The sequence below is a fragment of the Oncorhynchus keta genome, chromosome 23 (genome assembly GCF_023373465.1).
Source record: "Oncorhynchus keta strain PuntledgeMale-10-30-2019 chromosome 23, Oket_V2, whole genome shotgun sequence".
Lineage (NCBI taxonomy): Eukaryota > Metazoa > Chordata > Actinopteri > Salmoniformes > Salmonidae > Oncorhynchus > Oncorhynchus keta.
This window is the reverse complement of record NC_068443.1, coordinates 41,869,002-41,882,396: the sequence shown is the minus strand read 5'-3', so window position 1 is coordinate 41,882,396 and position 13,395 is coordinate 41,869,002. Positions and strand designations below refer to the sequence as shown.

The 13,395-nt window shown below is 41.1% G+C and overlaps 2 protein-coding genes across 2 annotated transcripts; one reads left to right on the top strand and one right to left on the bottom strand.

Moving 5' to 3' along the window:
* The first annotated feature begins 6,013 nt into the window (after nucleotides 1-6,013).
* imp3 (IMP U3 small nucleolar ribonucleoprotein 3) lies at nucleotides 6,014-7,899 on the top strand. Its single transcript, XM_035800505.2, has 7 exons — nucleotides 6,014-6,258; nucleotides 6,606-6,713; nucleotides 6,849-6,923; nucleotides 7,036-7,115; nucleotides 7,285-7,336; nucleotides 7,433-7,505; nucleotides 7,660-7,899. Exons 1-7 carry the CDS (start codon nucleotides 6,122-6,124, stop codon nucleotides 7,684-7,686), a joined length of 552 nt encoding a protein of 183 aa, XP_035656398.1. The 5' UTR covers nucleotides 6,014-6,121; the 3' UTR covers nucleotides 7,687-7,899.
* Nucleotides 7,863-12,976, bottom strand: LOC118402354 (vesicle-trafficking protein SEC22b-B-like). Its single transcript, XM_035800504.2, has 5 exons — nucleotides 12,144-12,976; nucleotides 11,825-11,934; nucleotides 11,136-11,296; nucleotides 10,713-10,859; nucleotides 7,863-8,704 (listed from the first exon to the last, which is right to left on the bottom strand). The coding sequence occupies exons 1-5, from the start codon at nucleotides 12,216-12,218 to the stop codon at nucleotides 8,550-8,552; spliced, it is 648 nt and encodes a 215-aa protein (XP_035656397.1). The 5' UTR covers nucleotides 12,219-12,976; the 3' UTR covers nucleotides 7,863-8,549.
* Between the last annotated feature and the right edge of the window lie 419 nt (nucleotides 12,977-13,395).

The following is a 13,395-nucleotide window of genomic DNA, read 5'->3' as shown; positions in this document are numbered from 1 at the left end:
ACCATAAACTCTACCATAAAAGCCTGATTGGTGGAGTGCTGCAACGATGGTTGTCCTTCTGGAAGGTTCTCCTATCTCCACAGATGAACTCAGGAGCTTTTTTTCAGAGTGATCAACAGGTTCTTGGTCACCTCCCTGACCAAGTCCCTTCTCCACCAATTGCTCAGTTCGGCCGGACAGCCAGCATTCGGAAGAGTCTTGGTGGTTCCAAACGTCTTCCATTTAAGAATGATGGAGGCCCCTGTGTTCTCAGGGACATTCAATGCTGCAGACACCTGCACCTGAGCTCAAATTCGAGTCTCATAGTAAAGCGTCTGAATACTTGTGTAAACAAGGTATTTTTGTTTTTTTATTTGTGATACATTTTTTGTGTAGATTGATGAGACATGTTTTTATTTCATCAATTTTAGAATACGGCTGTAATGTAAGAAAATGTGGGGAAAATCAAGGGGGTCTGAATACTTTTGAAATGGCTAAATCCTGTGTAACACCTAGTAACTACATTGTATTTATACAGATATAACATGTGCTCTGTGATGTACTAGTGTGTTTATTCTCCCACTTGGATGGCACGTCCATAAGCTTTAAATTGAGGGCCAGGTTGTGAGGATGGGTAATGTACTGTAAAGTACACATTAATTACAAGTAAGTACTCCTCAAGATACACAGGATTTAGCTAGTTAAAATGAAGTGTAACACCTAGTAACTACATTGTACTTATGTAGATATGTAATGTACTCTGGTGTACTAGTGTCTTTATTTTTCACTTGGAATGGCGCTTTCAGAACGTACTTTGCAGGTACACTATAATTACTAGTAAGTACCCTCAAGATATACTTCATTTGAACTAGCTAAATCCTGTGTAACAACTAGTAATTACATTGTACTTATGTGAATATTGCATGTACTCAATGGTGTACTAGTGTGTTTATTCTCACAGTTGGATGGTGCTTCCAGAAATGTAAAAAATGAGGGCCAGGATGTCTGGATGGGTATAAGATCCCTTTTAGTTACAAGTAAGTACCCCGCAAGATACACTTCATTTTAATGAGTAATTACAACTAGTGATTACATTGTACTTAGGCAATAGTATCTTAATCCTCATCTGGGGTGACTCGTATAAAATCAACGCATGAGCTAGCAAGATCCTTCTGTAATTTCTGTAATTACAGACTGCAACTAATACCAGGTACATGTTATTACATTGTAACTATGAGTCATTACAGTCAACTACAATACTTGTTACAGTGTAATTACACATGTAATTGCACTGTAATAAGGACTGCTTAAAAGGAAGTGTTACCAATTATTATAACTCATGGCATTTATTTGACTATAATCAGATGATGACAATAAAATTGTGTTTGGCTCAGTATTATTACTCTTGTGGAATTGGCCAGCAACCCAGCTTAGAATAAGAGTATTCAAGGACAAGGGTCAACAATAAAAGCCATCACTAATATGACTCCCACCAGAAAACTACTGTACACAACAGATGAAAAGACAATGGCAAGTTAACGTAATGACTTCTACATAACGTTTGACTGATATTTACTTCTCTGCCAAGTGTGTTTACATGCTCAACACCATTGTTATTGATGGCTGTGACCCTAAGTTAGAATTTAACCCATATAGATACCACAAGAGTCTTTAGGCAAACTGGCAACAGGACCCAATTGCATCTCTGCTTTATGCTGAGGAACTTACACTAGCCTGGGTCCCTGTCTTTCAGAGGTCTGTACATTCCCAATCATCACCCATCTTTCCCAAAAAGCCTTTGATCTCCCAAAGAAGACCGTAGACCTGTTGCTCTGACCTCTATTGTAATGAAGTGTCTTGAAAAGGTCACAGTGAGCAAGCTTCAGTCAGACCAAACACACAGTTGGACCTGTATCCGTTTGCGTCCAAATACAAAACGTGGCACTGATGAAGCAATCCTCAGCGTAGTGCATTTTGAAATGCAACATCTGGAGAGGCCTATTGCTCGACTGCGATGTGTGTATTTTAGTTCGGCGTCTAAGATCTTGCAGCCACACACATCCTCCTCAGTAAGCTCAGACAGATGTCAGTCAAACCCTACACCATCAGGTGGTATCACTCATTTCTGAACAACAGGACCCTGTCTGAGCCCCAAGGTCATTAGGGTGCCCCGCAAGGCTGAGAGTTCACCCATCCTATTCACACTGTATACAAATTAATGTACAAGTAGACACTCTGACAACTATATTGTCCAGTTTTCTGATGATACTTCCATTCTTGGTCTAATGTATAGACACTGACTGACACTACTGTGTATAGGTCAGAGATACAGAGGTTTGTGTAGTGGTCAAACAAACTGAGGAAACGGTTTTTGACCCCATATCTGTTGGTGACCTGTGGTGGTCTATAATGTGGACATTACTCAGGTCCAGTCTTACAAATGCTCCAGGGTCCATCAACGCTGTTATTTTCTACATAGGTTCAGGACTTTTGGAGTCAAACAGAAGGTCATGCTCCTGTTCTTGTCAGTTACCTTAAAATCACAAATCAATGGCCTTGGTCCTGACAGCCATGAAGGTGAAAGGTGTGTGGTAGCACCAGTCACTGCAGACTGTCTTTGATCAAACAATCGGAGACAGGCTAAGAAAATAATATCAGAGCTCTCCCATGTACTCCACCCAGAGTTTCAGCTTTTCCCTTCAGGCAGACGCAACATGGGTCCCTCTGTGTAAGCTGAACAGATATAAGCACTCCTTCATCCTCCTGTCAATCAAAATCCTAAACAGCAATGTGTTAAAAATGTCCTGTCTTAGGTCAGTTAGGATCACCATTTTATTTTAAGAATATGAAATGTCAGAATAATAGTAGAGAATTATTTATTTCAGCTTTTATTTCTTTCATCACATTCCCAGTGGGTCAGAAGTTTACATACACTCAATTAGCATTTAGTAGCATTGCCTTTAAATTGTTTAACCTGGGTCAAACGTTTTTTGGGTAGCCTTCCGCAAGCTTCCCACAATAAGTTGGGTGAATTTTGGTTCATTCGTCCTGACAGAGCTGATGTAACTGAGTCAGGTTTATAGGTCTCCTTGCTCACACACGCTTTTTCAGTTCTGCCCACAAATCTTCTATAGGATTGAAGTCAGGTCTTTGTGATTGCCAATCCAAAATCTTGACTCGATTGGCCTTAAGCCATTTTGTCACAACATTGGAAGTATGCTTGGGGTCAATGGCCATTTGGAAGACCCATTTGCGACCAAGCTTTAACTGATGTCTTGAGATGTTGCTTCAATATATCCATATAATTTTTCTTCCTCAAATCAAATCAAATGGTATTTGTCACATACACATGGTTAGCAGATGTTAATGCGAGTGTAGCGAAATGCTTGTTGATGCCATCTATTTTGTGAAGTGCACCAGTCCCTCCTGCAGCAAAGCACACCCACAACATGATGCTGCCACCCCCGTGCTTCACGGTTGCGATGGTGTTCTTCGGCTTGCAAGCCTCCCCCTTTTTCCTCAAAATATAACAATGGTCATTATGGCCGAACAGTTCTATTTTTGTTTCATCAGACCAGAGGACATTTCTCCAAAAAGTATGATCTTAGTCCCCATGTGCAGTTGCAAACCGTTGTCTGGCTTTTTTATGGCGGTTGTGGAGCAGTGGCTTCTTCCTTGCTGAGCGGCCTTTCAGGTTATGTTGATGTAGGACTCGTTTTACTGTGGATATAGATACTTTGTACCCATTTCCTCCAGCATCTTTGCAAGGTCCTTTGCTGTTGTTCTGGGATTGATTTGCACTGTTCGCACCAAAGTACTTTCATCTCTAGGAGACAGAATGCGTCTCCTTCCCGAGCGGTATGACGGATGCGTGGTCCCATGCTGTTTATACTTGCGTACTGTTGTTTGTACAGATGAACGTGAAGGTAGGCCTTGAAATACATCCACAGGTACACCTCCAATTGACTCAAATTATGTCAATTAGCCTATCAGAAGCTTCTAATGCCATGACATTTCTTCTAAAGCCATTTCCAAGCTGTTTAAAGGCACAGTCCACTTACACATAACCCAAACTTGCAATGCTCGTGCGCCATCGTGCATAAATGTATTTTGTCCCCCCACACCAAACGCGATCACGACACGCAGGTTAAAATATCAAAACAAACTCTGAACCAATTATATTCAATTAGGGACAGGTCGAAAAGCATTAAACATTTATGGCAATTTAGCTAACTAGCTTGTACTTGCATGCTATTGTGTCCTATTTATCTTGCTTACTGTTGCTAGCTGATTTGTCCTGGGATATAAACATTGAGTTGTAATTTTACCTGAAGTGCACAAGGTCCTCTACTCCGACAATTAATAAAACGGTCAACCGAATCGTTTCTATTCATCTCTCCACCTTCCAGGCTTTTTCATCTTTGAACTTATATGGTGATTGGCATCTAAACTTTCATAGTATTACCACGACGACCGGCAACTAAGTTCATATTTCAATCACCCACGTGGGTATAACCAATGAGGAGATGGAACGTGGGTACCTGCTTCTATAAACCAATGGGGAGATGGGAGAGGCAGGACTTGCAGCGCGATCTGCATCAGAAATAGGAATGACTTTTATTTTAACCATTGGCAAAGCAGATGCGCGAGCAGTGTGGGTGCAATAATTGAATAACATAGATTCCTACATTTATTTTTGCAACGCTCGCGACGGTGTAGTCGGGGTATTAGGCGTTCAACAAGCCATGTGCGACATGCACGCGCAGTTACAAGCCTGCTAGAGTTAGTGGCAATATCCACCGTCATAGTACAGATGAAGCCTGATCTGGAATGTGAAGCTAACTGAAGCTGATTATCTTTATAAAAGACTGAGTAGACCTAGCTTGCTTCATAGTATGCCACTCTGGAGTGGCCCTATAACATGAACTGTCTGTCTGCAGCAGAGGAGACTGTGGGAGGAGCTATAGGAGGAAGGGATGATTGTAAAGATTGGAATGGAGTAAATGGAACAGTAACAAACAAATCAAACATATGGAAACCATGTATTCCGTTCCTGCCATTACGATTCGCCCGTCTTCCTAAAGATCCTCCCACCAGCCTCTTCTGGTCTGCAGTGTAGTTGAGTCTCTCACATATTACATTGTCTTGAAGTCTATTCCCAGAGCCCTGTACTACATATGTGGTTTGAGGAGTTTGTGAGGTAACTTTGGTCAACTCTGAGTTCAAATTGGGATAACCGGTACCAAGACAGTGGCTCAACTTTTAGCCAGGTACATTTCTATGATAAAAAATCCTTCAGAAATAATCTGCTCCCGGGCAGGCTAACTCCATTTCTTGTATTTTTTACATTTTATTTACGGATAGCCAGGGGCACAGTCCAACATTTAGACATCCTTTACAAATGAAGCATGTGTGTTTAGTGAGTCCGCCAGATCAGAGGCAGTAGGGATGACCAGGGATGTTCTGTTGATAAGTGCGTGAATTTGACCATTTTTTTTACTAGTACTTTTGGATGTCAAGGAAAATGTATGGAGTAAAAAGTACAATATTTTCTTAAGGAATATAGTGAAGTAAAAGTACACGTAGTCAAAAATAATACATAAGTAGTACCTTAATTAAAGTATTTTTACTTAAGCACTTTACACCATTGGAATTAATAAAATTATTATAATGATAGGAGTGGGGCAAAAGAGTACTTGTGCATTGATAAGCACACCAAAGGACCTCAAACACGTTATTAATGTTAAGTAATAATAAAAAGAAGACAGCATTTCAACAAGCGATTTCACATCACACCACAGCCTGCTGAATTAGCCAGATAACTTTTATTTTATTTAAATTTAGGCACAAATGAAAATGGGGCACTCACTCGTCCACGGATTGGGGTTTCTGCATTGTCTTAATAAAGAGTTCGGCGTTCGACATGTACGTGCAGTTACAAGTACATACTCCTGCGCAGTAGATGGCGGTATCACACAATTTATTAATTTATTTTTGGAGGTATGATTCTCTTTGTTTGCGAATCAGCACCAGGTCGCCGAAGAAGAAAAACATGCGCTTCCTTTTGGTCCGGAAAGCGTGGAAGTAAATGTATCTTGGTAAATACATGTTAGTTTTCTAGTCACAAAATTATTACGGCAAAATGGTTCGAAAATTGAAATTTCATGAGCAGAAGCTTTTGAAGAAGGTTGACTTTATCAACTGGGAGGTAGACAACAACCTGCACGAGGTGAAAGTATTGCGGAGGTATCACATCGAGAAGAGAGAAGACTACACCAAGTGAGTATGCAGTTTTATGGCCTTTATTTTGTCTCCAGCTATATGTAAAATGTGTTTGAAGTTAATCAGTTTAGGTTTTGATGCGGACGTTATTGTTAATTTGGTATATAGTATAATAAGGGTGACTATTCCTAATTCTAAAATGGCCTACCTACAGAAAGCATTCTAGTTTAATTATGATGGCTTCGATATGGGCAAACAACCAACCATATTATTCCATCTATTGTATTCAAATTTGTTCTATGTGGAGGCATTTTTAGCACATTGACAACCCCTAGAAGACTGTCCCTACTCAGCAGCCTCCGTGTGTTTTGATTAGCCACAATCTGCTGACGTTATATCCATAGGTACAATAAGTTGAGCCGTAACATCAGAGAGCTTGCTCAGAAGATACGTGATCTGGACGAGAAGGATGGCTTCAGAGCCCACAGCACAGGTCAACTACTTGAGAAACTGTGAGTATCAGTGGAACTGAATTCGAACCCGGGCCCCTGCGCCCATAGGAAACTGTCTGTCCTCTAAAAGTAATGTGGGTAACACACACGTACTACAGAGTGATGATGGTATCGAGCATTTTGCATCTCTTAAAGGTACGGTACTGGGCTGATCCCCACCAAACAGAACCTGGCCCTTACAGAGAAAGTCACCGCCTCTTCATTCTGCAGGTGAATAAACAAACCCATTCCATCTCCCAATAACAACAGTAAAAGTAGATGTTGCATTCTATCCATCGCTTGCAATACCTCTGGCTCAATTCTCCATCTCTCTGATTTCCAGGAGGCGGCTACCCACCATAATGGTAAGCTTACGAATGGCTCAGAACCTGAAGACAGCCATCACCTTCATCGAACAGGGACGTATCCTTCACATGGTAACAGTACTAGTGATGTAGCACCTGTGCGCATGCTGTGGCAATGGTGTTTTTTTTTTACCCTCTTGTAGGGATCATAGACTGAAATGTCAATTAGATTTTTATTCTGTGTTGGATTATCTATGTAGTGCTTAGTGGCCTTGACTGTACCTTAGATGTGCGTGTGGGACCAGAGATTGTCACAGATGCAGCTTTCCTTGTCACTAGGTAAGTGTAGGGTTTTGTCTGACTACTTTTGGTACTTTTCTTCCTTTCTGACATCTTGTCAGCCCCCCCCAAATCCTAAATGTTTTATTTCATCAGAAATATGGAAGACTTTGTAACATGGGTTGACTCTTCAAAGATCAAACAGCACGTCATGACCTACAATGATGAGGTGAGAGACCACGGTCTAAGATAAGAAGTCTGACAAAGTTCAGTTTGTTTGAATAGCTCAAAGGTCCCAGGCATATTTGTTTGGATATAAGATGGTAAATCATGTTGTACAAATGGGGATTCTGACTGTCTCATTGGTGCCCTTTGTTTTCCAGAGGGATGACTTTGATCTTGTGGTATAGACCTACAGTATTCATCGCCCATGGGAAGGACAAGAGGAATGTGCAGAGGCTTGCATGTGTGTGCATAAGAAGTATGAGCATTTGTATGGGTGAGCCCATGTTTGAACATGGTGTGTGTTTGACTGAGTGTGTATGGGACTATTTTTTGAAGAGGGAAGGAGTGTTATTTCAACATGTAGTGTTCAACTTTTTATAAACATTAAGATAAATATACATTTCAACAAATCCTTTTTTACAGTTATGTAACCTTTGAAAACAATATACAACTTTTTTGCCATGGTAAAGGGTTGTTTCACACTTAAGACCATTTGCATATAGATAGAATTGTCCTTCAGTGACATTGTAAAAAAAACTAATTAAACGGAATAATGTAAACTATTGAGTTTTCAATCCCTTTTATATTCCAACTAATGGGATTATACCTCTACTGCGAATTCAGAAAGCTCTACTTTGCTCACATTACAAACCACAGGGCAGTATCTTTATACAGGTGTTGAAGAATTGTGTTTGGTTAATCATGTCATCTGGATTTAAAGCATTTTCCATCAATCTGTCCCCTTATTTTTGTCAGATGGTCCAGCACCATCCTCAGACAATTGCTTTGTTTTCTGGAAAAGGCTTCAAATTAAAATCCAGGTCATTTGACATTATTAACCAAACAGTGCCCTAGGTACAAGACATGACAAAGCTGAAGAAGGCACAGTTCCATCCACTACTTACAAGGTCTCTCCCTAAGGCATCGATGTGGGAACTTAAGCTTTTCTGTTAACAGAAACCACCAATATGGCATCCTATAATTAACAGGTACCAGCGAGTTTAAATGGGAATTCAGACTGTCACCAACTTCAAAGTCCTTATGCCAATTAGATCCACCAGAAACGCATATAGACGATGAGCGTAATGAAGAAGACTGCCCCTGCTGCTATCTTGGCATAGATGGATCGGGTGTTGAGGTACTTGGCGTCGCTGCGGTACTTCTTTGAAAGGCTGGACAGATCGCTGGCTTTGGTGTCGAGAGCTGGAGGGAAAAATATTAATCAAATTTGAGTACTAGTGTGACCAATAATAGCTGTATTAGAGTGTATTCAGACCCCTTGACTTTTTCCCACATTGTTACGTTACTGCCTTATTCGAAAATGGATTTTTTTAAATTCCCCTGTCAATCTACACACAATACCACAATGTCAAAGCTAAAGCAGGTTAAGACTTATGCAAAAAAAAAAAATGTAAGTATCATATTTAGATAAGTTCAGACCCTTTACTCTGTACTTTTGTTGAAAAACCTTTGACAGCGTTTACAGCCTCAAGTCTTTTTGGGTATCAAGCTACAAGCTTGGTACGCCTGTATTTGGGGAGTTTCTCCCATTCTCCTCTGCAGATCCTCAAGCTCTTGTCAGGTTGGATGGGGAGTGTTGCTGCACAGCTATTTTCAGGTCTCTCCAGAGATGTTTGATCGTGTTCAAGTCCAGGCTCTGGCTGTGCCACTCAAGGACATTGAGACTCCCAAAGCCACTCCTGCGTTGTCTTGGCTGTGTGCTTAGGGTTGTTGTCCTGTTGGAAGGTTAAGCTTTGCTCCAGTCTGAGGTCCTGAGTGCTCTAGAGCAGGTTTTCATCAAGGATCTCTCTATACTTTGCGCCATTCATCTTCCCTGCCACTGAAAAACATCCCCACAGCATGATGATGCTGCCACCACCACGATTCACCGTAGGGATGGTGCCAGGTTTCCTCTAGACGTGACACTTGGCATTCAGGTGCAAGAGTTCCATTGTGGTTTCATCAGACCAGAATCTTATTTCTCATGGTCTGAATCTTATTTCTCATGGTCTGAGAGTCCTTTAGGTACATTTTGGCAAACTCCAAGCAAGCTCTCGGGTGCCTTTTACTGAAGAGTGGCTTCCGTCTGGCCACTCTACCATAAAGGTATGATTGGTGGAGTGCTGCAGAGATGGTTGTCCTTCTGGAAGGTTCTCCCATCTCCACAGAGGAACTCCGGAGCTCTGTCAGTGACCATCGTGTTCTTGATCACTTCCCTGACCAAGGCCCTTCTCCCCCCGATGCTCAGTTTGGCCAGGTGGCCTGCTCTAGCAAGTATTCGTGGTTCCGAACTTATTCCATTTAAGGATGATAGAGGCCACTGTGTTCTAGGGGACCTTCAATGTTGTATACATTTTTTGGTACCCTTCCCAGATCTGTGCCTCGACACAATCCTGACACAGACCTCACGGCTTGGTTTTTGCTCTGATGTATTGTCAACTGTAGGACCTTTTATATAGACAGGTGTGTCTTTCTAAATCATGTCTAATCAATTACATTTACCACAGGTGGCCTCCCAAGTTGTAGAAAAATCTCAAGGATGAGTAATTGAAACAGGATGCACCTTAGCTCAATTTCAAGTATCATAGCAAAGGGTCTGAATACTTATACAAATAAGTTACTTCTAAACCTGTTTTCGCTTTGTCATTATGGTGTATTGTGTGTAGATTTAAGATTTTTATTAATTTAATCCATTTTAGAATAAGGTTCTAACTTAACAAAATGTGGAAAAGGGGAAGGGGTCTGAATACTTTTTGAGTGCACTGTATGCAAGCTTCGATCTTAAATGGGAAAGATAGGCACCACTTAAAAATATGGAAATAGATGTTTGCCCATCTTGTCCATTCATTTGGGATTGAGGCCTGCAGTTTTACCTTAATTGATATTGTGGTTCAACAACTGATAGCATTGAATATGGACTCAGCTCAATGTTCAACATCTGACAAACTTACAGTCCCAGTCAAAAGTTTGGACACCTACTCATTCAAGGGGTTTTCCTTTATTTTTACTATTTTCTACGTTGTATATGCGTCATTTCATAGTTTACTATTCTACAATGTAGAACATAGTAAAAAAATAAAGAAAATCCATTGAATGAGTAGGTGTCCAAACTTTTGACCTGTACTGTAGATTTTGGACTGAACCATCCCTTTAAATGAATTAGGTGTATTTTATGTCTATGGCGGGTTTGATGCCAGGGCATGATGATTACCAGATAAGGCCTCTCCTCGTCGCAGGACCTCTTCAATGTTTGCCACCATGATACGCTGGACGTCCTGCAGTTCTGTGTTGATGCTGCCCAGGTTCCTCCGTGCCCTGCTGTCAATGTAGTTCTTCTTTGTCTTCTGGATGTACACGTCTGAGGAAGGAATATAGACAAATAAGACTACGTGTTGGTTTAGGGTGCATCTCAAGTCTAATGTGGCATCCGCTCGTCATTACTCACATTTGCGCCGAATTGAAAAACAAGGGATGGGGAAATGCAATATGGTGGATGTCTACTGGGATTTTCTTTTGCCAGTCTTTTCTAGTTGTCTTTTTTACATCAGCTATGATGCACCCTTACTTCAAATATGTTTTGCTTGCCTAGGGTGTCTTGAATTGGATGTTAATGATTGAAAAGAGAAGTTCTCACCAAACTCAATGAAAGAGTACGGCCTGGAGACTGTGGGGACTTTCTTTCCATGCTGTTCATTGAATTGTGTTTGGAGGTCTTCCAGGTACCCAAATACCAGTTTCCTGGGAAACACAGCTTCACACAAGGCCAAGTAGCACACGCCATGTTCTATTACATAGCTGGTGAGACGAACACAGGTGTGAACCATTAGTGGGAGAAACACTTAATACATTAGTTTCTCAAATAGGCCGATTAAGATTTCTACATACAGCACAGCGGCCGACCAGTCACAGACTAGACTAGTCACAGTCACATTATTGAGACAGTTTTTCCTGAACACGTAACCAAATCAAATGTTACTGGTCACATACACATGGTTAGCAGATGTTAATGTGAATGTAGCCAAATGCTTGTGCTTCTAGTTCTGACAGTGCAGTAACAACCAACAAGTAATCTAACAAATTCACAATGACTACCTTATACACATACTGTAAAGGGATTGAAAAATAATTGGTACATAAATATGGATGCGCAATTGCCATGCAGCATAGGCAAGATGCAATAGTTTAAAATACAGTATATGCACATATGAGATAAGTAGTGTAGGATATGTAAACATTATTAAAGTGGTATTAAACCCGAGTTTTGCCTTGTTAGGAATGGAAACTCGGCACCAATGACACAGACTCCATAGAGCTCATACTTACTGGAAGGACATGGCCCCAGCCTCCAGAGTACATCTATTGGGACTCTGGGCATTTAGTTTGCGGCACAGCTGCTTAGCCTGGCTCTGGTAATGTTGCAAGTCTCTTCCTGACTAAACAGGGAGAGCTAAAGGGTTATGAAATCATTCTTTCAGTTTTAAAACAAAACACCTACACTATGTATGATAGAAGTGCCTCTAAAACAAGGCAATATAAGTGTTAGTAGTATTCATCAGAATATTATGTCATTTAGCTAGCTAAATAGTTTGTAAACCGTTAAGTTAGCAAGGCTAGCTAGGAGGAGAATGTGGTTCATTCAAACCTGCTCGTCTTCTTGCATCGATGCAGCAAGCGGCAGACCATCTGCTACTCGAGCGATCATTGTCAGTAAAACCATATTGATTGAAACCTCTACAATCCACACTACAGACTTGAGTCGTAGGTTTTTGCTGGCTGTGTAAACACTTCAAATAAACTTGGCTGCGTGGCTTCTGCTGTCAAATCTGACGCCCGAGTAGCTCGATGCGGGTGCTGACACCGCGTTCACCATTTCCGACTCGCTGATTCGTTGGAACGCGGCACGTGTGTAACTACAACCAGTTAGCAGGTCGAACATTTTAGACTTTTCGGAATTTACTTTTTCGTAGCAGGTTAGGAGACTTAGGTTAGGGTTAGCTAAAATGCTCTCCTAACCTGCTACGAAAAGTCACTTCTGGTCGTAGCTGTACTCCAGAGATACTTTTGGGGAGATTGGAATCGTATTAATAACTCTTTTCTGTACGTTGCCCGCGCGGTGCATTCTGGAACGAGGAGAGCTCTCCTTCAGGGAGTGAATGGGAGTCAATTGGGCGCATACTCAAAAACCCAACATAAGCATGCATTTCGTCAACAATAATTACAACATTACAAATCTTTTCCGAGATGTGAGATAATTAAATTGTCCTATATAATATCGTATAGCTTTGGAATCGTGATATGACGTACTTTTAGGAAAATATGCAGGTTTCTCGACTCATACACTGACGTCAAGAAGTGATTGCGATAAGATTAGTTTATCAACTGGGTGACGCAGCATGACAACTTGGACACGATTGGTCGACCGTCTTCTGGCTAAGGCGTTACGTTTTTCAATTTATGGCGCAATTGGATTCGTATTTTCACATTTCTCCAATATCTCTGTGTCCTTCCCTCAAGACACACAACCCCTCAATGCGCGAGGGGTCGTCACTAGTTATCATAGCCACAAATAAACCCCGCCCATTTCTACAATTTATCTTTTTAAAATGTGATTTTGAAGCATACCCTAACCTTAACCACACTGCTAACCGTATGCCTCGCCCTAACCTTCAATTAAGACCAAAAATATAATATTAGGTTTCATACATTTTTAATATGTAGGCCCATTTTACTTTGTGGCTGTGGTAACTAGTGGAAGATCTTGTTGTTGCGCCCTGGAATTGGGTCCGACGGCAACTCTGATAGAGAGGCCTGTAGTGGCCAAAGTCCTTTTTTAGCATGAGCATGACCATTGAGTGCTTCCACCACTGTAATGTAGTCAACTGGGTGAGACGTCC